The following is a 27,718-nucleotide window of genomic DNA, read 5'->3' as shown; positions in this document are numbered from 1 at the left end:
TTCAATGTCCTTGAAAGTTGTTCGAGGATTTTCTCGAATCATTTGTTCCACAGCGACAATGTTTTCATGTGACACAGCTGTTGCCGGACACAGGCCCGCAACTAGGGTTTCTGTCACCCGGGGCAAACACACAATTCGGCGCCCCCCTCCCCCCCAGGTTTAGTCGAAAAGTTGGATTGCAACTGTAAATAACATTCTTAATGAAACCAATTATATCGATTTTTAAGTACTTTAATCAAACTTACTTTAACCACAAAAATATATTACATTCGTTATGTGCTCACAAGTTTTAAGAATAATTTTGTACATACATTTTGTTTTAATGTTGTATGAAGAAATCAAAACAAAATGAACTAGAAAATATCTGCCACATTATACAGTTATTAATTGAAATAACACATTTAGTTTTAATAACCCGAAGAATAATTATGAACATACGCTTTCATATTAAAATAAGAAACTAATACAAAATAAACTAGAAAATATCTAGTACATCATAAAGTTAAAATTGAAATAACATTTAGTTCTAATAAACCCAAAAATAATTTTGTACATAAGCTTTCATTTAAAAATATAAAAACAATACAAAATAAACTTGAAAATATCTGGTATATTATAAATAGAGCAACCCAAAAGCATAAAAAGCATAATAGCGCAATTTAGACATATGGTTGGTACCTTGAACATGGGTGTGGTGTCTAAGGGTCCAGAAGAAACTAATTTTAAAGAATAATAAAGCATAATTTTAGAAAATAAAGCATAATTTAAAATATATAGCATAATTCTTGGAAATTCTATTTAACTGCAAGTTTAACATATACTATATTAATATTTTTTTAAAAATATTTACAATGCAAAATCATTGAGAACATAACAATGCAACAATGAAAAGCTTATTTTTATTTCTGTAAATTTTTCGGTGTAATCCTTTGATGTGGAGAAAAGAAGAAAAGAAAAGAAGAAAACTTTCCATCAACAATGAAGCGCACAAGAACTCCACACTATATTGTTATGTGTACCTCTCGAATTTGAGCACTTTCTGTACTTTTTGTGCACCTTTCTGTATACTTTCTCTTTCTGTATATATGCACCTCTAAGGTGCACACAAGTGATAGAAAAAACTGATTCGAGCAAAGCATATCTCTTTACAGTGCATTAACTAGAAAGTTCATTAAATATGAAAGAAATTGCTTCATAAAATATTAATAAATAGATCAAGATATTTAGATTATTTAATGTATAGTAAATATTATACATTATACACGATTAATGTAAAACAATGATTGAAATTAACAATAAAGCACAATAAAGCATAAGTTGGACTGATAGATAACAATTCAAAATGCCTGGAAAAGCTCTCAAGTAAAACTAATAGATAAAACTTCATACAGCCTTCACTCGCTAAATCCCTTGGTAGGCGTACAAGAAACAATTAAATACACCGAGGCGTGTAACTTATCTTTTCCGCCACAAAACTGCCCTCTAGTTTAAAAACATCACAGCAATTGCGTAACATTACAGGGGGCGCGTCTGAGCTAAACTCTTCAACCACCAGCAAGCAACAAAAATCGGTAACTTTTCGCCCCCGCCCCTATTGATAACAGCGTTTTAAACTTCAGAGCTGTTCTCAATGGAATTATAGAGCTTCTTCGTGGCCAAGCGGTTAGCGTACGCGCCTTTGGCGTGGGAGACCCGGGTTCGATTCCTGGCGGGAGCTCATGTGGTTCGGATTCCACGTTAATCAGTAGGTCCACGTCTCATATAGCCTTGCTGCTGAAAGGGACGTTAAACTCAAAATCAACTCAACTCAATGGAATTATACAGACAAACAGCTCCTTGTGGTAGGAAAAGGAAAGGGGGGCGGATTCTCTGTGCTCGCCCAAGGGAACAAATGCATGCAATATTAGGTTTTTAATGTATGACATTACACCTATTTAGATGAGACTCTCTCTCTCTCTCTAAAAGAGGTCCCATGGAAAAGGCCAAGTAAACTTTTGATTTCTTTTAACCTCTAGAATAAGTTCCTCAAGGGAAAGGGTGCGATTTTTAAAACAATTGATATACTATCTTCTTTCTGGCGCCCCCTCCAACCACGCGCCCGGGACACGTGCCCCCTCTGCCCCCCCCCCCTAGTTGCGGCCCTGGCCGGACATCCAGCTCTCTCTCCATCTTTAAGCGATGTCCGGCCTCTTCTGAATTCACCAAACCACCGAAGAATTGTAGCACGGGAAGGAGCAAGGTCCCCAAATGCCCCCTGCAAACGGTCAAGGCTTTGTGTCTCGTTCAAACCACTTTTGAAATCGTAAAGGATCATTGCCCGAAAATGTTTCCTTTCGAGCTCCATTCTAGACAGCCGAACACTGCTCACATCAACAAACAAGTGAAGGCGATACGGCCAAGCCAATATGCGAGGCGAGTTGAAACTTGCTTCGCTTCTTCGCTCTGGATACCACTACCGAACGCAATTGTTGGAATTCAAATACTGTGCCACAACAATGCGTATCTCAAAACTTTCGTAGTGACCCTCGTAACTACTCAAGTTCGGGTATCAAACTTTAAAGAAACAGGTTCTGCACTGAGAAAAAAAATCTCCTGACCGATCAGTTTAAGTGCTGAACGTTTTGGAGATAGCTGGATGGACGCTTTCACACGCGCCGTATTTTCCAGCATTGTTACGGTCCGAGGATGCCTTTTTGAAGTAAGAAGGAACAGAGTGGCGGAAGCAGTGGCGAATCCAGAGGGGCAATCGCCCCTGCCCCCCCAGAAGAGGAAAGTTTTTTTTTCTATTTTATATATAAATAAATTAAACCCATCCCAGAGTTTGGAGCTCTTAAAAAAGTAGCTCTAAGTAGCAGTATTACAACCCACCGCCCCCCCAGAAGTCCGTCCTGGATCCGCCCCTGGGCGGAAGTATACTAATAGTTTTATTTACTACCATTTAGAAGTATCAAGAAACGCATAGCAACAGAAGGCTTCAAAGAATTTTCTTCACTGCGTTTAGAAGTAAAAAAAGTACGGAGAGTAGCTGAAGGAAACAAGTTGTTTGGAAATGAAATGAAATCATTCACGTTAAGGGAATCTTCTACCATCTCCGCTTAGGTTTCTAACTCTCCATTTGATAACATGTAAAATTTAATATGGTAATTTCTAACAAAGTATTGCAGGTAATAACTTGAAATTTTTAATACAAATACACAAGACCCATATAAATCCAACCACGGTCTCCAATTTACGTTACATGCGTTAGATTAATTGCAATATATTCTTCAGTAAGTTTGGCAACAGAGAATAAAAAGTATGCTGCAGAGGGGAGAGGGCTGACCATCTGTTTGCTTGTTAGCTGCTTTTAAAAGGACGCTCTTACCAGAAAAATCACGTTGTGATTCTCACCTCTCAGTGGTTAGAATGGTCTGGACTGGAAGAGCCCAAAACCTCTTCTTTCTTCCTTTCACGGTTTGTTTGTTTCTTCCACCCCCTGCTGTCACAAGAAGACAACTTGTTTCGGAAAGCACTTTGAATTAGTAGCGAAAAGCCAAACTGAATGACACCACGGACGGATTAAAGGGAGGGGCGGTCACTCCCTCCGAGAACATTTGAATACTTTGAATAATCGGAGTAAGAAACTAGAAATTGCGTAATCTAATAAGAAAAGTTTGTTGAAGTATACAAATCAAGACGCATTTTAAGTGTCACAGCATTGTACTCTCATCCCCTCCCCTCCCAATTCCCTTCTGAAGAAGTTCTCTTTTGTTTCTCTGTTCCATATTAGCCTTTACACTTACACTTTCATTATCCAGTATTGATTTTTACCATACCATCTACACAGAAGGCGAATAAGGTTTACGAGTCCTTCCTGCCCCCTTTTTTAAAAATTGCTAATTATAATAAAATTTATCGAAAACAATTCATCTCAACGATAAAGACTTATACACATTCATTATTGCAATTTTAAAATAAACTCGCCGCCTGTCGCGTATGCTAGCGATCTAATATATACGAATAGATGAAAAGTTAGTTTGAAGCGTATTGTTTTTCTGTAATTAAGTCCGAATTCATATTTGTTTCTATTGTTGCATCGACAAAAGTTAGTGCTAAATCGATTTAGGCTCGTTGGTCTTTGCGAGGTCCCTCAAGATGCAAGGCCGTGGGCAGTCGCCCACCACTTGAAACGTCTCTGCACTAGAGGTCTGCACGTGCTCGGGCCTACAAAGAATGTATCACTTCGGGCCCGGGAGGGGTTCGGGCAGTAGCGTCATTTCAGATTTGGCTTGGGGGGCCAAGACCCCTTGATATATGTAAAATTTCGCGCTTTTCACTGATTTACTACTATGCTATTGATAAAATTATATAAATCTCAAACTCGGGAGGGCGGCAAATGCCTCTCCCTGTCCTCCTAAATGACGCCCCTGGGATCGGGCTGTGAATTTTTAAATATACAACCATATTTCTCGGACTTTTTCGGGCCTAACTTTGTAAATATAGTGTAAAACGATACAAATTGCACCGTTCTTTCTGGAGGACTTTTAAAACACAACTGCAAAATCAAACCTCGAATTGCTGTAAATAAAAATACAATTTTGCATTAATAATTAAGTTTCTGCAATTCGGGCTTATTTCGGGCTCATTTGATTATCACAAAGCTCAGTCCGGGCTAGGGCCTAAATGCTAAGACATATTTTGGACTCGGGTCGGGCCTCACATTGTAAATTCACAGGTCGAGCCCGGGCTGAAAATTCCGGCCCATGCAGACCTCTGCTCTGCACCCGCACACATTCCTTCCTAGTCCAGAAAATCTCCTCCCCTCCGCATCGTCAATAATGGTAAATTTGTTCCTCGTATATTTGCTTATTATTGTAAGAGAAGTTCAAACCAGAACTCTAAAATTTGTTCGTTCTCTGGGGTAATGTGAGTAATGCAAATTAAGAAAGATATGCGTAATATACAAATGTCAGAAAAACTTGATATCAATTTGAATAACCTTTTACGTAATGTTTATTTTAGAAATAATAAACTTATGCAAGTATATCGAGGCATCTGAAATTTAATGTTAAATAGTGGCGAGTGAGCCAGAAGGGGCGTGCACTATTCAGTTAGTCAAAGAACTCATATATGTAGCTTGAAAACTAATTCTATTTAAACCAATATTGAATTAGACAAATTTGATCACTCTGGCCACAGAAAAGGCGTCACCTTCTATGGCCCACCCATCGCATGATGGGAATGAAAGACAGAGGGAAAAAAAGACAAATTTGTAAAAAGTAGGATAACCATAATTGGAAATAGTGTGTGTATTTTTTAAGGAGGAAACCCAGAAGTACATTCTCGATATAATACTACTACTACTACTACTACTACTACTACTACTAATAATAATAATAATAATAATAATAATAATAATAATAATAATAATAATAATAATAATAATCTTTCTCACTTCAATCATAGGTTGATGCGCAAGAAGGAAATTTTAAAACTTTTCTCTCCCCTGGGAGAGCTGTTTTATAATTTGATAAGGTCTCTTCTTCGTAACTGCATCTATCCCTGGTCGGGCCGCGGTGGGTCAGTGGTAGAGCGTTCACCTCTAATGCATGGCGTCCTTAGTTCGATCTCAGCTCGCACCAAGTGAACTTTGTGGAGGACAAACACCATGTGTGGGGGTTTTCTCGGGGTTCTCCCGTTTCCTTCCACTTTCTGCATTCCAGCATTTCCTTCTTTTCACAACATCACTAGCTCCTTTAACCTACCAGGCATAACTGTGGGACGTAAAACTTATAGATTTTTCTATCCTTGATCTTCCACTTCCTGTTTTTTCTTCTGCCTTTTTCCCTATCAACATGGTGATCCAATCGGAGTGCCGAATAAGATGTCCAAGCATGCTGTTTCTTTTTTTTTTCCTATTATCTTCATGATCTGTCGTCCTTCATTAGCTTCCTTTAGTACGTCTTCATTCCTTTTCCTTATACAGTATTATTATTATTACACAACCACACAAAATAAATAAAAGTTCTGTGCACTGGACCCCAGGGTATTGATTCGATGTATTTTGGTACCCAGAACCCAAATTTCGAAACTCCAGGACGATTTGACCGTGTCAACTTTGTTTTATGGGCGAAGAACGTAAGTGTTGTTTTACGTTTGCTTATGTTTATCGCCCATTTAAAAAAATATCACGGTCAATCGTCCTGGGGTTTCGAAATTTGGATTCTGGGTACCAAAATATTTTGAATCCATACCCTGGGGTCTGGTGCACAGAACTTTTATTCTTTTTGTGTAGCTGTGTTGTTATTATTATTATTATTATTATTATTATTATTATTATTATTATTATTATTATTATTATTATTATTATTATTATTTTCCATGCGTACATTTTCTCGAAAATATCCTCCCCCTAAGAGATGATCAACAATTCATTCCTGAATAGTACTCAGCTTCTTTTCCTACTAATGACTATTTAGGAGTTTTTCCTTAGCTGAATCTCGTTATATTGTGTCTCCATTGTACGTAGAATAGGATTCGATTGCCAGTGTAAGCTCACAACTTCCGAAGTTGAGTCAACATCGTGAAAGAAATGGAGAACTATCCGAATAAAGTGGTAGCGATCTCTGGCCAAGAAAGACGAAAGGATTGTTTGATGTCATTGCACTGATCACGATCTTCTAAGTTGTGAATGTTTACCAGCTGGCATGTCCAGGCCCCTATGGGCTGTATTGCTGAGTTTAGATTTTAGACTAATAAACAGCTGTCTTTAGAAAATAACCTTGTAACACAAGTATGATAGTCATGAGTTCCGAACCATAGTGTCAAGTGGTATAAATCTCACTTGGGTGGTAAAATTTGTTATTAGACATTCGTGGAAATCAACTGCTCTGTTAAAATATTTCAGTTTTCTAACATTGTTATGCCTAATTATTATTAAGCATTAATAATTAATTATTATTAAGAAGAAGCTGAAAATCGAGAAACATGGAAGAAATATTTCAAGGTCCAAACTGAAAATTAAGAAGAAACGAAAAAAATCTCATCAGTCCCAGGACCGGCCAAAAGGCAGAATACTTAATAATAGTAATAATAATAAGAAGAATTTTAAAATTTCGTTCTTGATTATAAGAATACATTATACATTATAAAAGTCGTATACAAAGAAATGTATACATCCTAGAAATAGTATATACATATCAACGAAATACCTTACTACTGTCAAACAACATTTGTACTGTGTATACATTTATATTAATTCTATATACTGTCACGTCTTTTAATCACGTGGCTCCCCAGCTTGCCTCACAACGATGAGCAAACGCCAATGATTTGAGTATTCTAGTAGGGAATCGAACCTAGAATCACGCGAACAGGAGTCAAAAGTTCTAACCACAAGACTATGGAACCCCTTAGTATGACGTTATGCTTGAAATTCAAATGATTCTACCAAAAACAATTATCAACGAAATAGTTTATTACATCTGTAACACATTACATTTATACTGTGCATACATCTATATTAATTACATTATGAAAAGGAGTAGAATGACTATATGCCTGAAATTAAAATGATCCTACAAAAAGCATATTTTTCAACGAAATACCTTACTATTGTCATGTATACGGGTAATTTTATTCGTGGGTGGAAGGAGGAGTCGCCCGAAGTAAGGAAGAAATACAATACTCTCCTATCTGATAATTGAAATCATGAATAAATTTTATTATTATTATTCTTTCTGTATATGTTCATTTTCGAGTTAATCATTCCATATCGGACTCCCGAAGAAAAAAAAAACTATCGAAACAAATTATTGACCGTGCTGATAGCGACTACTCCCCGTCACGACACCGTTTTTCAGTTTTGTTAGTGTTAGGAAAAAGAAGAGTGAGAAAGAAGAGTAGCAGAGGGAGGCAGAGAAGAAAAGAAAAAGAGAAAGAATGAAGAAAGATAAAGGATTGGAGGAGAAAGGATTACTGGATAATTCAGGAAATATAGTAATGAACTTGAATTGTTATTAACGAAGGATCAATTCCGAAGTGATCCGGAAATAGACACATGTCCATAAATACGAGCCTGATCTGGGTCCAGGCGACAGCACAAGAGGGAGTTGCCCAAACCCAGCCCAATCTAGGTGAAAATGGAATTTAATTGGTTGTAAGGTAATCCTGAATGGTAAATATTAACTATCCAGTCTCTGAACTCCATACTCTGAGATCGACCACACATATGAATTAGCTTGGCGAGACTTCTTTTTTGGAAGGAGAGAGTACCAAATTCTTTTCCTCTTTGATTCCTTCATTTTGTCACACTTCTTGCAACACAGATATTATAGCACAGCGACAGTAGAATTTCCAGTAAGTGCACTTTGCAGTTCGTTTCAAGACTATTCTAAAACTCAAGGGTCACAAAATCACCCTCCCCTCTTTCCCTTTTCGAGGGGATCTTTCGGGGGGAAAGGTGAAAAATGTGGAAACAATTGGATACAATTACTAAGAACATTTTCCTTCTTCCTTCACAAGTCTTTTGTTTATGGTCATTTCGTCTTGTGTGATAAGGCGGACTTCAGAACACAAAATTGCAACGCTCCAGATTCCCTACCCAAATTGTCACGCGGTTCGTATGTCAGTCTTCGAGTTTCTTCAAAGAATGTTACATTATCTGCTATGAGATCTGCAAACGATCTCCATTGTATAACTGCTATCTCGATAGAGGCAGTGGACAAAACTGAGGACAAAGCTGCCCAAAACAAGTTTTTGACAAAAAAAAAAAAAAAAAAAAGGAAGAAACAGAGACATTTGTTTTTAGCCAGAAGCGCTCATAAATCACTACCACGTGACGCGAAGACTATTAGGGCTAGAGGTTCAGCAGAGAGCTCTCAATTCCTGGAGAAGTTCTATCCTCTACGTTGCCAAGTGTAAACGGAAGTATACATTATAATTAATCTAAATTGATCTGGGGCATTAAATCAAAAACAGAAACCATGAACATATAGGTATTGCTGTTGGAAAATATCATGGAAAATTTTGAGACGGTAAGTGCAATATCTTGTTAAATATTCACATAGAAATATCTACGTGTTATCTTATAGGGATCCTGAAACACTTGCAAGTGGGTAGACATCCCCTTAACATCCCACGATTATGCCGTTTAGGCTAAGATGGACGATGATTAAAGCAAGTGAATGATGATGGAAGAATTGGTGAAATGAGAAAGTGGGAGGAAAGGGAGTACCTGAGAAAATTCACACACATGATGTTGTCCACCACAAACTTACTTGATCAGGATCTCGCACCAGGGACCCCACGTACCAGAGGTAAGCGCTCTACACTGAGCCACTATAACCTCCCATAAGTAATTTTGTTGACATTTAGAAGTAAAAATGAACATAGTAGACAAAGTATATAAACAGTTTTGTTTATTATCGTTTCGAATTAAGATGAAACGGATAGTAGCGGAAGGATGCAAGTAGGCCTAGTTTTGAAATGAAATCGTTGAGTTTTACGTCCCACGACCGGTTAGGCTAAAGGAGACGGTGATGATGAGAAATGAATTAAATGGTGAAATGAAGTAAGTGGAAGGAAACGGGTGAGCCCCTAGGAAATCCACGCACACAGTGTTTGTCCACCACAAAGTTCACTTAGCGAGAGCCGGGATCGAACCCGGTACCCCATGCACCAGAGGTGAACGCTCTACCACTGAATCACTGTTGAACCGGATGCAAATAGTTTTGTTTACTTGCCATTTAAGAGTAAGAAGGAATGGAGAGCAGCAGAAGGGTACAAATGATTTTGTTTACTGACGTTTAGAAGTAAGAAGGAACGGAGGTTAGTTTCGGCATAGTATTTGGCCCCATCACGGAGATCTAATTCCTTAATTTTCAACTGAAAGTGTTTCCAAAACTTACAAGCTATCAAAGGGAACAAACCGTGAAAAATAACACTGAATCTTTTCCAAATACGTTTATTAGAGCCTTCTTTCTTTAATTTCATATGAAGTATGAGGTTTGGAAGTTTGGTTTTATTATTTCCACGTAATATATATATATATATAGTATTTGGTTACCAGGAAAATATATTTCATCATTGTCCTAGAGACAAGTGGTTGCTTTTGTCATCCAACAACACTACCATCTTGGGAATCGTAAAACACTAACCAGCAATATAACGAAAAACAAGTGAAGAACGGAATCCGACGTGGTGATTGGAGGATTTTTCTCGCTCGTAAAATATATTTGAACTGTTTTTCTTTTACTAGCAGAAACGCTGCGACTGTTTCGTATATAGTTTTGAGTTACACTTCGAAATTGCACTCTATCAGTATTTTCTTTGGGAATTTATTTTCTCCAGTTCTATAAAAATGTAATTATAAAACAAAAATAGATTTTCAAGACTTTTAATATGTTGCTTAACGTTAGTAAGCATGAAATTAAATATGTTGCGTATAATCGTGTTTGAAAAATACATACCATCACCCAGTGGCGTATGCAAAGAAAGGTTTCCAATAGTAATAGGCAATTCAACAAGATCATATGGATAAATAAGCATTTAGTACATTATTACTATTAAGATAAATGTAATTAAGAGCTTGATAGAGTTCAATCCCTCCCACAGCTCCATATCCTATAAATAGCAATGTCCATAATTTACCATCTTCATTTTGCCGCAATCTCACTTCATAGCTATGCTTTCAACCTCAATGTCATTACTAACCAGTCACGTACGCTTGAGTTTATGTCGGGAGGGGTCCAAACGATTTGAGTGAGGATCCAAATTCAATGTGAGGATAAATTATGTTAGAAATTTTTAAATTACCCCTAAAGTTAGACTAAATTTATAGAAAAGTGGGAATCAGTTGAGATTTGTTCCTGTAAAATGCTCACGCTATTTGGGAACAACCTTGTTTCTCCGGAATAGAAAACAAGGTTCTGAAAAACAAGTCCCAGAATGATGGTTTAAGAAATGCCATGTTGAAAAAATAGAAATTGAATAAAACTTTTAATTATTTTTTTTTTCTGGGCCGTCAAAATGACGATCTCACGCGGTACTACTAGGAAGAGCACTCACTTAACTTCTATGAAAGTTTTTAAAAGTAATTTTAATCTGGATGTGTAAAGATCCTAATTAAATTATCAGTATTTTCACACAAAAAATAATAAAACAAGAGTGTTACATTGCGTAAATTACTGAATAAGCTGAGAAAGTCCCCTATGAAGCTACAAAAAGATTATTTTCATTGTGTGTAGAAGTCAGCGCTATCCTTCGTTCATATATCATTTCTCTAATAACTCATATGCACAGAGACATGACATGTTACTCTAAATCAGGGTTTCTCATCCTGGGGGGTCGCGACCCTAAGGGGTGCGCGAGAGGGTTTCATGGGGGTCGCGAAGATAAGCGGAATAGATAAATATAATGAGAGTGTAATACCGGAAATATTTTTAAATATTATTTTGAATTTTGTTCTGATAAACATATCTTTATTTTGATTCATATTGTTAAGAACAACAACAAAATAGGTTTACTAAACATTTTCAACAGGTGCAGACTTTTTTCAAAATCAATTTAGATGAAAGAGGTACAATATGAAACTGATGAGAACTGCATATTGAAATAGCAGAAAAACACAAGTGCAACAAAACCTGCATACTGAAATACAGTTAAAATTGAAAGTTAATGAGGTACCTCAGTATGGTGTGATTTCACTACCGCGGCAATGTCCGGATCAATCATTGTGACGCACATTATGAAATCATTTAAAATACTCAATATTTTTTTAAACAACTGTCCAAGGTTTTTTAAAAGCAAAATTAGAAATCACATTATTTCGTTTATCACATGGCCCAAAATTAAGAGAGTTATGAAGTTTTAAAATTTTCAAACAGCCTCTATTTTGAAACAGTATGACGGATTGGATTAGATATTTCTAATATAAACGAACTGATCAAATTTGATTTTAATCCATTCGCTTTTCGAGAAGTTACTATGTCCACTATATACAAGAATTCTACTAATATAAAAATAGATGGCTATCGTGAGATCTCCGCAATAGGTATATTAAAAGTCCCACACAAGCTTATAACAAACCAGAAATTATAATGGAGTCTCTAACAAGAGGAAGTGATAAAATGGGGCTCGTGATAGGAATTAGGTTGAGAACCACTATTCTAAATTATATTTAAAACACCTTAATTAAGGCTTGTGTTCTAATTCACTTACTCTATTCGTACTAGTTATTAAAACTTTACCGACATTTAGCCCCTAATTGTAGACTCCATGAGTAATAAAACCTCTCATAATTAATTATGCTACATTTTTTCTAAGATACCATGGAGTAAGGTCACATAAACTTTTTTTTATTTTTTAACAAAATGAAAAAATCACATTCAACTCTCTTCGCAGAACTATGGAAAAATGAACGTGAATTTATCCACTTAAATCTTAACACAAAAGTGTACTTCAAATAAATTACACTAGCATATAAACTTGGAAATCGTATACAGTTGAACTAACAAAACTGTTTTAATTTAGTGTTTGTTTCTGTTCTAATATTCCATTTGTTGTGATAAAGCGATGTGATCAAGTAGAGGTTGAAAACAAACTTTTACTTTCAGGTACAAAAACAACCTTTTTTTTTTCATTTTCTCTTTAATGTAGCTATTTCGTTTCAAATTTAATTTCATTAGAAAGTGAGAGTTACTAAAACTGGCTTTTTTTTTAACTACTCAAAGTGACAAAGCAACTCTGTAAATGTATTTATATTTCCATACACAACTTAAAAAAAAAAAAAAAAATCAGATATTTACATTGCATGTTCATCATCATCGTTTCCTGAAGTTTATTCAAGGTAAATGGAAAGTACATTTATCTGTTATTTGCGACCCATTACTACGAAGGGAAGTCATAAAATAAAGGGACTTGAGAAAAGAATACATTTATTCTAATAATTGAAAACTGAAACATATACATTATTTTTCTACATAATCTCCCTGCACTTCAACGCACTTTTGCTAACATTTCACAAGTTTTTGATTCCGTCGAAAAGAATTTCGGTTGCACCTGTAATCAATTTTGCATCGCATCAATGACTATCTGATGGTTTACAACGATATTGCCTATCTTTGTATATACATACTTTCTGAGTATTGTTTATAGTTACGGGCAAAAGTGTTATTTTGAAAGCACAAGAAGAAGAAGAAGAAGAAGAAACAGAAGAAGAAGAAGAAGAAGAAGAAGAAGAAGAAGAAAGATATAAACATATAATTTAAATGTTTGTATCTTATTAAAATATTTTGTTAATTTGGTTGCTACGACGACTTGTTTATCTTTTTGATGTCGTTGCTATGGCAATGTAGAAGGATAGAAAGAACAAAGTGCCATATTGTGTAGATTGATTGTATGATATTGTAATGTAACAATACGAAATATTTTGAAAGTGAATATATATGTCCTGAAGTGAATAACTGTGGCGTGCAATCCAGAATAATTTCGTAATCCGCATAAATATACATTAGAATCAGGGAAAGTAACGTAACGAAAAATAATTAACGTTACAATTTGACGTTTACATTTCTTAATTTCTCGTAAAAATCCATCTCGCTTACTACGATAACGGGGGGGGGGGAGTTTACGAGAGATTTCTAACCTTTGTGCTTCATGATGATAATTCTTTCGGGACCCTACTTGCACACACTTTCCGAAAATTTAGCCTGTCATGTAAGATAGAATACGCTGAATCATTATTGATATGCAGTGGCGTATTTACGATTTTGTTTCGGGAAGGGCTTTGCTAACTTTGGGAGGGGGCTTTGCCTGGAAATGTGAACATTCTGCAAGATATTTCATTTACTTTACTATACTAAGTAAGATTTCGAAGGGGGGGCTTAAGCCCGGAAGCCACCCCCTAAATATGCCACTGTTGATATGTAAAGTATTGGTGATTTCGTCCACTGCGATTTATCTGTTTTCCATCGCCATACCGCAACGATTTTCAAATTGTCCTCAGTTGACGTCGATGCTCTGCCCGATCTTTCCTCGTCACATAAAGAAATTCTTCCCTGTTTGAAACGCTCTGTCCATTCGTAGATCTTTCTTCGTGATAAATAGCTGTCACCATACTCCGCTTACATTCGACGAATATTTTCCGCAGGTTTAACACCTTTCGCAAACGAAAAACGAATCACTGCCTTCATTTCCTTCTTAGTGCATATCGACTATGGAGCTGACATGTTTAACAGTCTGCTACACTGCAATGATTAACGCGGGAATAAGAATGACACGCTGCATAGAAGTGTTGCAGACGACACTAATTCAGCGCTGGATACTAGCAGTGTTACCAAACCCTAGTGCGAGAAATTGCCGAAGTCCCTTTACTTTTTCACTTCCCCTCGAAAAATGAGAAACATAATCTAGAAAATAATTCAGAACTTATATATGCAATTGTTCTTGACGTTTAGTTGATTTGGAGTTTGGTGCTCTGTTCAGCACCGAGGCTGTATGAGACCTGAACTTAGAGCTGGAATCTGGATTACATGAGGTCCTATCGCGTATCCAACCCAAGTCCCCCACACCAAGGGCGCGTACGCTAACCGTGTAGCCACAAAGTTTTGCTTGATGTTATGTAAACATTTAAGTGATTCTTTCAGGTTGTCCTATGTTATTTAGGCTAAAGAATACGGATAATTAATGAAAGTGAATGATTTAGAAATTATGCTTTTTGAGTTCATCGAGCCCGGGATCATATCAAAGGCACTCGCACTAGCTACTTACTACTTTTATCTAAAGGCACTCGAAAAATCATCCATAAAGGTGAAGGTCACTCCAAAATGCTGATGACATGTGTAAGCTAGAAAATATTGTTCCTATAATGATTGTAAAAGACGCATTCTAAGAGATTAAAGAGCCTCTACTTCGGGATGCTCGTTGTATGTTTATCTGAGACGTGCAGCATTTACAGATTCCCTTCAAACATGTTGGCGACGTTTGGCATCATGCAATCTTTCTTACAAATACCAGGCGTGTTCATTACATTCTAAACCTAAAGATGACGCGATAATCGTGGGATGACGAAAGTCGGTGAAATGATTGCATCATCCTTCCTCAGCATAAAAAACAAAAGTAGAAGACACTCTTATTTATCCTTCGGTTTTAGTAAAGTGAGCAACATTGATACCCATCGATGTCTATAAGTGAGCCGTGATGTGTACGATACGCAGCAAACAGCTATGTTCTAAAACCGCTGTTCAACAGTGTGGATTCCAGCTTCTTTCTTTCATATTTTTATTACTTGGGCCTAAGTGACTTTCTCTTGTTTCAAAAACTGAAGAAACATTTGCGTTGTTGTTCACGTTACAGCGACGATGATGAGTTTACGTTTATGCCTTATGTTGTGCTAAAGAAAGTTTAACTGCTGTGACAAAATGTATTCAAATGTTGGTATTCGAAGTCTCACTGATTTATTAAGTACTTTCAAACATTCATCTATTATTTATATGGTAGGGTTACAACTTACTAAACACTCCTCGTAAATTCGACATACAATGTCTTTTGGCAGACAAGACTTTGTAATTCCTTCACACTGGAAGTTGCAGACAGCTATCTTGACTGGGTTGCTGTCGCCTGTAGATGAGGATCAAATGATCAAAGTTCACGTATTCCTGGGACAGTTCCATTTTCATAGAATACACTTTTGACAATTCAGCAACTCTTCTTGTTGACAATCCCTTCTAACGTAAAGTGACTAACTACGGTCTGTTGACATGACCAAACAGATACTTTTTTTTTTCACGGTATAAATTCCATTCAGCGTACACTGACCTTTGGTTTCGTTTGTTTCGAAACGATTGCACTAAAATGAAGTTTGTTTAATTTAGAGAAAGTTTTAAGGTCTACTTTGTAGTTGAATGTACAGTAAGTATTCCGCAGAGGAAATGTCTTTATGAATGTGTTGTATGGTTTCACATCCATGCCGATTTCATGAGGAAGTAGATACAGGTGAATACTTAAGTCTGTCATTACTCACCCCACGATGTTATACGATAACAGGTCATCATGTTACTATAAAATTAGGGGACAAGAATAAACGACCAAAAATACCATTAATTTTAATGAGATTTTTGCTCGTTTATTCTTGTTTCTAATTACATAGTTGTACATTCTGATGTCCTTTCTAAATTACTATTAAAAATGACCACCATCAAGATTCAGAACATCTGTCAAGGACTTGGCTTATCAAGAGTGACTTCTCGTGCACTGAAGGAATATTAAGTAATGATCATGATGATGATAATTTGGAGTTTAGCGTCCTTTTCAAGAGTGAGGCTATACGAGACGTGGACCTACAGCTTAACATGGGATCCGAACCATGAGCTCCCACCAGGAATCGAACCCGGGTATCTGATGCCAAAGACGCGTACGCTAACTGCTTAGCCCGAGGGAGCACAATATGAATTAAATAAAATGAAATGAAATCTTTGAGTTTTACGTCCCACGATTATGCCGGTTAGGCTAGAGGAGACGGTGATGATGAATAATGAATGAAATGGTGGAATGAAGAAAGTGGGAGGAAACGGAAGAACCCCGAGAAAACCCACGCACACGGTGTTTGTCCACCACAAAGTTCAATTGGCGGGAGCTGGGATCGAACCCGGGACCCCAAGCACCAGAGGTGAACGCTCTACCACTGAGCCCCCGTGGCCCCCCAATATTAATTAAAGTATAGAAGTGATGATGTGAATATTTATCATATTTTATTGACGTTGTGTCCCTCTTCATAATTCTCAATCTGTTCCTTCACTTCACATCCCAAATTTACAGTCTCTTTGTCGCGGGAGACAAGGATTAGATCCCCGGCTATCGTACACGTGATTCGAATCCCACATTAATATGTAGATCCACATCTCATTTAGCCTTGGCGCTGAACAGGGCGTTTAACTCTAATCCAGTCACTTATAAAAATCTTGAAATCTTTCAGTTTAACGTCCCACGATTATGCCCGCTAGGCTAAGGGAGGCGATGATTAAGACAAAAAATGAAATGAAATGAAATTTTGAGTTTTACGTCCCACGGTTATGCCGGTTAGGCTAAAGGAGACGGTGATAATGAGTAATGAATGAAATGGTGGAATGAAGAATGTGGCAGGAAACGGGAGAACCCCGAGAAAACCCACGCACACGGTGTTTGTCCACCACAAAGTTCACTTGGGAGCAGGGTTTGAAACCGAGACCCCAGCACCAGAGGTGAACGCTCTACCACTGAGCCACCGCGGCCCCATGATTAAGACAAGTGAATGAATGATGGATAATTGGTGGAATGAGAATGTGTGAGAAAAAAGGGAGTATTCCGAGAAAACTCATGGACCCGATGATGCCCACCACAAACTTACTTGGTTGGGGATCGAACCAGGGACCCACTTTACCAGAGGTAAGCAAGCACTGTACCACGAGCCACCTGCCTTCCCTCACAAGGGAACATCTTATATTGATAGTAGCGTTGCCCAATCAAACAATGTGCAATCGATAGAGGAGTGAAGAAAAGTGAGAAATCCAAAGTTTTACGAGCCGACACCCAGAAACACAGGAGATACAGAGAAAAGAAGAATCTAGAATTATGTGAAAATAGCAATGCAAAAGATACACTGATACAGAAAGAACTTCAAAATAATTAAAGTAATCAAAATGACATTTACACAACAGTATAGTAAACAAACATTGTACCCACAGACATGCTCAATAACATTATATGTAATGCAGTGTTGCCAACTGAGCACAAAATGAAAGTTTGTTAAATGGCACGGAACACAAATTATAACATGTAAAAAATCTAATTACGAGTAGAACCATGCCTGTGAAGTCATAATGTACAGTGTTGTCAACGTTTGAAGATAGGCATATATGAATTCCTACATGAATCTCGGATGTAGAAGAATACATACAGTGCCAACACACTGCGGAGCGCTTTATCAACAGCAACACTGAAAAATTGAGTACCAATAATATGTGATGCGATACAATGTTACGTGCATCAGAAAAGTAAGCCTGCTAGTCAACTGTCAATCCAAGAGAATGTGTCATTTCAGTTTTGTGTGTTTGATACTATTCTGATTTTCAACTTGGGCAAACCTGTTTCGACACTGTGCTTCGTCCCTTATTTTCATACTTCAGTGATTATCTTCTTGTTTATGGTCTCATATTTTGGTTTTAACTAGTTTGAATCGTGTACTCTATGTTCTCTTCTACATCCGAGATTCATATAGGAATTCATATAGGCCTATCTTCAAACGTTGACAACACTGTACATCATGACTTCACAGGCATGGTGCTACTCGTAATTAGATTTTCTACATGTTATAATTTGTGTTCCGTGCCATTTAACAAAACTTCATTTTGTGCTCAGTTGGCAACACTGCATTACATATGATGTTATTGACCATGTCTGTGGGTACAATGTTTGCTTACTATACTGTTATGTAAATGTCATTTTGATTACTTTAATCATTTTGAAGTTCCTTCTGTGTCAGCGTATCTTTTGCATTGCTATTTTTACATGATTCTTGGTTCTTCTTTCCTTTGGATCTCCTGTGTTTTTGGGTGTCGGCCCGTAAAACTTTGGATTTCTCACCTTTCTTCACTCCTCTATCGATTGCACATTGTTTGATTGGGCAACGCTACTATCAATATAAGATGTTCCCTTGTCAGTCACTTAAAACTGGATGATCTGGGAGGGTATAATTTGCCTTATCCATTCGTAATAACAATACAGAGAGAACAACAGTAAAAAGTAAATCTGTCGTTCATAAAAGGCAATAGTGGGAAATCGCTACTCGTGGTTTTGCAGACAGGCAATGGTTTTGCATATAGGGAAAACCGGAAACAGTGGAGACACTTTCTGTTTTATTATTTATTTATTTATAACGTTTTAAATACACGTCGAAAACAAGTGTTTGAAATGTTGTGAGTTGTATTAGATCTTCCTTTAAAAAACTATAATAAATAAAATTTGAATATACTTTGTATTAATTAGTAATTAGCCTGAAAGTACTACTATGTAAAGTGTCTCAATATGCTTCTCTACTGGGGCTAGTTGAGCCAGCATGTAGGACAGGTTGAGACTGTTTACTTTTCAATGAAAAAATGTTTTTTTTTTTTTTTACACCTTTTCGTTTTAGTTTAATAACTATCCACTCCAGCACCTCAGAATAGTATTATACTGTCCTTAATACATTATCCTTTCATTTAAAAAAATATATTATATAAACTTTTGAAAAGATTTTAGTCAACATTCTGTGGGAACAGTGTAATGGTAATGACAACACAGTTACCCCGTTGTTCTTGCAGTAATCTAAAGCATTTATTGAGAGGGGTCATTCAGGCTTACTAATAAAAGTCTATCATTAGAACTCCAATAAAGATTCATGGTTTTACTACACTTCACTTCTCTTACAAAATGTGGAATGAATCCTATGAAATTATTTTTGTCATTGATCCAGGTATGTAGGAGCTTCCTATACTTCCAACAGAACCACTGCTAACAAAACGCAATGCGCCTTGTAATCATTCGATGGAAGAGGCTTATTATTAGTGACAGTAGTGTAGCGGAAGTTATTTTATCTACTCGTTTCCATCATTTTACGTGCTACTTCTCGGTCTAGTTTTTGAATTCTGGTACTCCCATCTCGTTCCTGCTTGAAGTGTATCCAGGCCATAGTTTCAGAAGGATCAAAACAGCCCTCAGATTATTAAAGAATTTGTCAATATTCTTTTTTATTAAACTAGTAGACCAAGTCAGAAAAGTGAGTTACGGTGATCTTATAGAAAGATTGTTCTGCCGTTTAATAAAGTTAGTAAATCAATCTGCTCCAGTGTTCGTGCTCACTCTATGTCTGTATTATTGAAAGTTTAGCATATATACGCACTTCTCGTGGAATTAATCAAAATAAATAATTAGCGTTTCTTTTAAGTAGTCCTTCAAGAGCTTTCTCTTGTGTATCAGAGAACACCATTCTGTTTACCAAGTAGCCAGTACTAAAGGAAGCTGTGGATTGTTACCTATACGTTCTTCTTCAATCAGTCAGAAACAGTATCGTTCTCAGGATTTGACGGATCGGGTACCACGAAATCTCTGGTAATGTTTCGAAGTGCTTTCCATTTCTTGATTCCCTTGCAGTCCGTAACATGACGTCCGGTGGAGTCATTCCCCTTTCGACTGTCTCCGGTAGTTGCATACCGTTTTCCTGAAAGAAGACAATAAACTTTTATAGCCCATAAATTAGTGTATAACTAATTATTAAAATATTAATATTTACATTAAGATTTACACATGTGTTTATAGTCTTCTTATATCTTTAAAAATCTTTATATTTCCTCTAATCATTGACAAAATAACTTGCTTATTAGTATACATATTAACGCAAGCATACATATTTTAAATTTGGAAAGCAGGGTTCAACCTTACTTTAATGTTAGTATTTAATTATCTCTCTATAAAAGTACTATTTGCACTTAATTTTGGAATATTTCATTTCAATGGTTAAATAAATTGAAATTCCCTATGCAAACAAGGCAGGACAGAAGGTTGGAATATGATGCACTCATTAATCTCATGCTATTCTTATCAGCACTTTCTATTTAAGAAATAATGTGGGTTTCTATAACCAATGGAATTAACTTAGCAGAATGAGTGGAAATGGTTGAGACAGGTTTCAACTATTTCCAACAAATCTGTCTGAACCATTCCCTTGTGTCTCAACCCCAAACATTATCATATACAGATTTTTTTCTTTCTCTAGAGAATATACCATTAACAGAACTCCTTCGAGATTGTACGATTAGCTTAAGCTAATGCTTGAGAGTTAAAAAATATGCAAGATCCACACTTTACATTAGGGATGACCACAAAGTTCCGGTTCCGGCGGAGCCGGTTTTTCGAGATCCGGTTTCCAGAAACCGGTTCCAGACCTGGATCCAAAAGCCCCCAAAGAACCGTAAAGGAGGCACAAAGTTCACCTTCAAAACACTGGAAAGAGGACCACGCGCTTGTGCCCTCCCCGCCCAGACCTGCTTGTGGCCCCCAGAAAAAATTGGCCCACCAGTTGGAGTTTAGCCAAATGAGTTTGCCAGTTTGCCTGATTAGCGAATGAGTTTGCCAATTTGCCTGTTTAGCCAATGAGTTTGCCAGGTACCCAGTCTGTTTAGCCAAATGAGACAAGCGGCTGCCGCCTACGCACCTGCCTGAAGCTTGCACCATTTCATCTAGCACACTGTTCACAGCCTGCCAGCAGCTTGGGTTTAGCGTAGGGATGGCCATAAAGTTCCGGTTCCGACGGAGCGGGTTCGTGGAGATCCGGTTCCGGAACAGGTTCCAGACCTGGATCTGAAAACCCGATTCTGGAACGGGATCTTCTAGAACCTGATCCGTTCAGAGCAGAAAACAGGTGGAAGTCTTGCTGGTGCTTTCTTTGATGGAAAAGTCAGTATTCACAGCATTAAGGAGTACATTTTATTACCACTGTCTCAACCAACCAGCTCTGGTCTCCATTACGTTACTCGTGGATTCATGACACTACAAGCACTTGTTTTATTTCATTCACCTACGTTCACCCTACGCTCCCCTTGTTTCCTCTACCTAGTTATCACAGCCCTTCCTGGAATCCGAAAACTGTGCTCCTACGTAATTCAAAGGCTAATTGCAAAGGACTGCCCTGACCCAGCCAATCAACAAAGCTACTCTGTACTAGTGTTCTCCATGAGACGAGATGAGACAAAAAATATTTTTTAAAAAATCTCGTCTCGATTCACGAAGAATTCTCTCTCGGCTCGTTTTGTAAATTTATGTATAAAGTATATGGCCTGCTTTTTTAACCTCCTCGGACCTCGTGTCGCCAATAGGCGACATGTGTATTATTCATGATGTATACACTGAGACCCCATGTTGCCTATAGGCGACATGCACTTAGCGGACAACTGACAAACATACGAAAAAGAATAACTAAAAATTGGCTAATAGGGTATACAACCGAAGGTAATTATAATATTTTAACATAAAATTTGGGCCCGAGGAGGTTAAAAAATTCATCTAGAAGTTATCAGACTTCTCCCCCGTCACGAAAGGTTTACGAAGGCTGTGATATAACTAGATTTAAACCATATTTAATATTGCAGTATATTATGTAATTACTTATGTATCTCTAAACGTTGACAAATGCTCTATCTTGTGTTCATACCATCTCTTTATCAATTATAGTTTTTATACTATGAACCATATAACATTAAATCAGTGTTTGGGATCTAAGATGTGTTACCCACGAGATTCGTGAATTTTTCAATTCCCGTAGCAATTAATTATTTTCAATAGATCTTTCTTTTCCGTGTCCTACTGAGTAATGCCTTGTATTTTTTTTCGTTAAATACAAATAATTATTGATACATAATAGAGTACTGGCCTGTTTTGTGTTGAAATATTGCTAATATTGTGTGCTTATATTTTTTCTAATTACAGATTCCGGTTACGAAATAGGTCCTGGTCCTATACCTCTCCCGGGAGAAGAACCGGACTTCAGCGAACCAATCAAAAATGTTACCGTTCCCGTAGGAAGAGAAGCTGTTCTAATATGTGCTGTCACAGAATTAGGTCATTACAAAGTAAGTAGTGTTATGTTTTCTTTTGCAGTAGTTTCTTATTTGGTAGAGAATACGACTTACAATATTTAAAGGACTATTTGTTGAACTAGCATTACGTTCTGTTTTGTTCCGTTCTCATTATGTATATACGAGGAATGTACCGAGAGTAATGCAAAATTTGCCATAACTTCTTTATTAACCGTTGTAGATAGTTTTAACCGTTGTATATGTAGTTAGAGTTGTAGAGACTATCTATACAAAGTTGCTACTTAACATAGTTCCATTGAAAGCAATGCATTTACGCCATCGTTGAGCCCAACTCGAATATTCTTTGACAAAGTCAGGTGTGTACTGTCGTATCTATTTCTTCCAATACCCTAAGCTTTCCACTATCTTCTGTATGGCATTGTAACCACGACTCAATAACAGCAAGCTCATATCAGTTCATCCCATAAGTAATGTACTTTATTCGATGGCCTTGTAATGACGCCCTCTGACGAGCGAATAGGGAAGTAGATGAAACGAACCATAGCTGTGTCATATAGGACACATCATTATGCAGCAGGAGAACGAACGGTGTAAACTACGTTTTGGATTTGTGGCTTGTGTTTGATCATGGTAGTGTCATAGGACCACATACGGAATGTCATACTGTATGAATTTCACCAGGGACATTTAGCCAGCGCAGTGGCACGAAACATCAATACAGTAAATGGTCAGGTTGTTGTGGAAGTGCGGAAGTACTAGAAATGGTTCCAGAAATTTCGGTCTGGAGAAATCGTCTTTTAGTGCCTTGAAAAATTACATTTTAAAGGCAAGTTGCGTTTCTCGGTGCAGAATTCCTTTAGGAGGACATAATTATTATGGTTACAAATTCAGTATTTTCTGAGCAAATTTAGAGTCATAAAGCAGTATATTAAACGCGAAACAACAGGTACATGAGATGCTGGTAAGTAAATACAGTATAAATAATCAATTATCTATCATAACGTCAGGGATCTACAACTCTAAAGTGGACATAATGATTCTTATGCGGTATGATAGAGAGATTGGCGTGATATCTTAGTGCATACGAAGGTATTTTCAAAAGTTTTCAGCCAGACATAGAAAAATCACTCCACTGGTAACAAGCCGTTCATGCCATATAGTGCCATCTAAAGAGGAATTAAGGTATCAGTTTCACTGTCTAGCTGTGTCAATTCTTTAAAAGCGTTCAATTGAAAGAACTGTGCGTTGTTGTGATCCTATACTGCAAGACAATAGTCTAGTCCATACGACTCTTATTCTCAATTCTTCAGTAAAAAACTGTGAATTCGAGGAAATGCAGCACCCATCCTACAGTCCATATTTAGCACCGTAGCCTTGATGCTGTATAACGACAGCCATGTGCATTGGAGCATTGTCATGCCGTGTACGATCTCAACGCACACTGATTGATTCAAATGGCCCCCTCCAACGAACTGGCGCAACTAGGCACTTGAAACTGATACATTGTTTCTTCCATAAATGGCACTATACATACCATACCATACCATACCAGCTGTATACCATAAACAGCTTCTTATAGATATTTCTGTGTAAGTCCGAAAACTTTTGGAAACACCCTCTACAAAGATCTCAGTATCAAACAGATGATCTCTTAATGCTATGAGAATACACTATTTTTTTTCCATATTGGCAAAAGTAGTGGTTTCCAGCTTTGTTGCCTGGCACTCCCTTCTTGAACCTTGCATACTTCATGCCTCCCTTGCCATTCATTGGTCTTACCTTTTTTACGATATCAGACACAGCATTGATTTCTCGACTCTTCAATAGTAATAATTCAAGTCAGTTTAATATTTACTTTCAGGAAAACTTTTGCATATTTCTTGTGCAGTATTATTTTTTTATATAACTTTTTGGAAGTCGTGGTGGCTCAGTGGTAGAGCGTTAACTTCTGAAGCGTGAGTCCCTGATTCGATCCCCGGCCAAGTAAGTTGTGGTGGACAACATCATGTCCGTGGGTTTTCTCCGTGGGTACTCCCGTTTCTTGCTACATTATCATTCCACTAATTCTTCCATCATAATTCATTTGCCTTAATAATAATCTCCCTTAGCCTAAAGGACATAATCGTAGGACGTTAAACTGAAAGATTCCATTTCATTTTTTAATAATAACCACTTCTTACTCAATAGTTATTTTGTGTTTACGCGGTATTTAATTTAACGACTCTTTCTTTCAACATTCGTAATATGTATTTTTAAGAGACCGCGAAATTAAAATACCGCTAATTTTACAGTAATTATGTAATATCTTCAAATAGATAAAAGATAATCGAAATGTGGAAAAAGAGTTTTCGATAAACGATATAATTTTGCATGAGGTACCGTTATCACCAGTCACCTAGTAGCTTTCCGTTTGCAGTCATTTAGAAACGCGAAAATAAATGCCGATTTTCTAAATGGCTGGAAATCAAAAGCAGATAAGTGAGTCGTAATAACGGTATCTCATGTGAAATAATATTGTCTAGCGAGCTCTTGTTTCACATTTCGATTATCTTTTTTCTATTTGAAGATATAACATAATTATTGTAAAGTTAGAGGTATTTTAATTTCGTCGTGATGGGGCCTCTTAATTACGAATGTAGTTACATTTATAGGACCAGGGAGCTTGTATCCCCTTGCTCAATTGCTTGTCAGGAGCTTGCGACCAGGTTGCCCGCTCTTCAAGCCCCTCAGATTGAGAACCACTCGACAAAAGAAATGGATGATCAGTTTCCCTCTTTTTACTTGAATCAACTTTTAAAATAATGGTAAAAAAAAGTCTCAAATAATTTCTTCTTTCTCTAATATGTTTTTTTTTTTTTTTTTCATCTCTGTTCCTTCAGGGTTTTGTTCAAATCTCACACAATTCTCAAAGAGAGGAAAAAGCTAGAGAAAAAGAAACTTGACTTCTGCAAAAGAGAAATGAAAGACGTAAAATAAAAAAAAAGATAAGGAGGATGGGGGGGAAAGAAAAGTACTAATATGAGGACAAAGAATGGAAGCTTTCGTAATCCGATTATATGACTTAGTCGTTCGCACAGAAAGTTCACAAAACTTTTTCCTTTCTTTTCGTATTTCTTTTTAAATTTTATTTTTTTTTATTTAAAAACTGTTTTCTTTTTTTTCCGACCTTTACTTTCGTTTTTTATATATTTTATAATTTCTCTATTCTATGAGAAACAATGTTCTGAAAATGTTTTTAAAAAGATTTCTTTTTACCTAATGGAACAACCTCTATACCGCTACTAGTTATTTCTTATTTTTCAGTACTACTTGATATTCCCTACATTTATAAATCTTTTGGGCTTAAATTATTGTTTTTCCATCATAACATCTGGCATTTGCTGTCGAAACTTACAATATTATTGTGAGTTATAACGAATAAAATAATACAGGGTGGAGCAGAGGAAACGCATGGTTTTTAAACTACTAGTACTCTGTGACGAGTAGGGTATTGATTTTGAGCGACCGTTGGCAGACAACTCAGACAATGCAGTTTCAGTCGCTATGGAGCGTTGTAGCGTAGGGCGTCGTGTGTTAGCGATCGAGTAGTTCTTCAGGAACAATGATTCTGTGGTAACAGTTCAATGTCTTTTCTGTCGAACGTCGAGGTACATTTCCAGATTGAAACACTTACTCTGATGAATCTGTGATGAAAAAGAAAATTTGAGATCATTATGTAAGATGTGATGAGACGAACGACGTGACATACCCATCGATACAGCCTGTCGCCTAGCGGACCGTTTCCTACTAGCAAGAACTGCCCTTTTCACTCTGTCTACGTTCCCCCAGGGTTCGAATTGAACGAGGAAGACCGGGTGGTTTCTTTTTCATCATAGATCCAATACTTTTGAACGCTGCAACCCATCGGAGTGTATTGTTTCGATCTGGGACTGTACCTCGACGTTCAACATTAAACTTTCGACGGAAAAGACGTTGAACCATGACCACAAAATCATTGTTTCTAAAGAACTGCTCAAGCGCGAACACACGATACTCTACACTCCAACGGTCCATGGCAAATGAAACTGCATTGCTGCCTGCCAACAGTCGTTCAAAATCAATACCTCTACACGTCACCGAGTACTAGCGGTTTAAAAAAACGTCCGTTTCGTCTGTTCCACCCTGTACATCCGTATTAGAGTTGTGATCTTTGTATGATCCTTAACTCCTTACGGATTGAGTTATCCTTTTGTAGTAAACAACTCATTCTTTAATTTTCCTGGTTTAATGTATGATTATTATTATTATTATTTAATTTTGAATTTGAGTTTCAGTTTTTAGACTTCCAAACAACACTATTCATAAGTATGGGAATGTCTTTTTTTAAATAAATAAAAAACTGTTATATCTGTCTTGTGATAAGTATCAGAGCATAAACGGTAATAGGGTAACCATAAAATTTTCAGCTAGTTTCCGGCTTTTCTTAAAAGAATGAGAAATGAGAAACAGGTCAGTGCGTAAATTAGTTCCTGAACATTATATACAGTGATGCTATTCAGCCAGTTCGCACCGGTTGGTTGTTAAAATATTTCGAGTTCGGAGAACCGTTTTTTATAGCCAGACATAACAGTAAAATTACCCATTTATACCCAGAAGTAAATTTTAGTTTAACTATATTTGTTTTTAGAAATGCTTACATCTACATATAATATCTCAGGAACAGGTATAAGCGTTGGTTTTTTTTAATCTCAAATCTTCAGGTAGAATGAGAACTGAGATCAGATGAGTATTGTGGTGAGGGTTATTTGTATTTCGAACGCATACACACCGCTATCAACAATTGTCGATTCATTGCTAGATTAAGGTCTTTACAACACTTTTTGATAACTATTTATCTTGGATAATTCCTTGTAGTATTCGCAGTGCTACGTAATTTCGTCACACCATTTTGTATTAGGATGTCATGTAGGTCTCTACTTGTAGCTTATGGTATCCACATCTATCTCTCTGCCTATCCATCTACTATCTCTCTTTCTCTCTCTCTCTTCCTATATATATATTCGTAGAAATGGTTGTTAAAAATTAGAATAACACCAATGTATACTGCATATAAGCTATAAAATATAAACAGCATTTATCTTACGGTATGGTAGGAC

General features: G+C 36.9%; 1 protein-coding gene across 1 annotated transcript in view; it reads left to right on the top strand.

Annotated features, from left to right (window-relative positions):
- Window positions 1–27,718, top strand: part of LOC145665945 (lachesin-like) — a 580,434-nt gene that overhangs the window by 252,856 nt on the left and 299,860 nt on the right. Inside the window, exon 3 of the mRNA XM_081733050.1 lies at window positions 22,474–22,616. Within this exon, the coding sequence (XP_081589176.1) occupies window positions 22,474–22,616 (143 nt within the window). The remainder of the gene's footprint in view (window positions 1–22,473; window positions 22,617–27,718) is intronic.

Source organism: Thermobia domestica, chromosome 12 (genome assembly GCF_964235325.1).
Source record: "Thermobia domestica chromosome 12, izTheDome1.hap1.1, whole genome shotgun sequence".
Taxonomy (NCBI): Eukaryota; Metazoa; Arthropoda; class Insecta; order Zygentoma; family Lepismatidae; genus Thermobia; species Thermobia domestica.
Note: the sequence above shows the minus strand (reverse complement) of the source record. Positions and strands in the feature narration are given on the sequence as shown.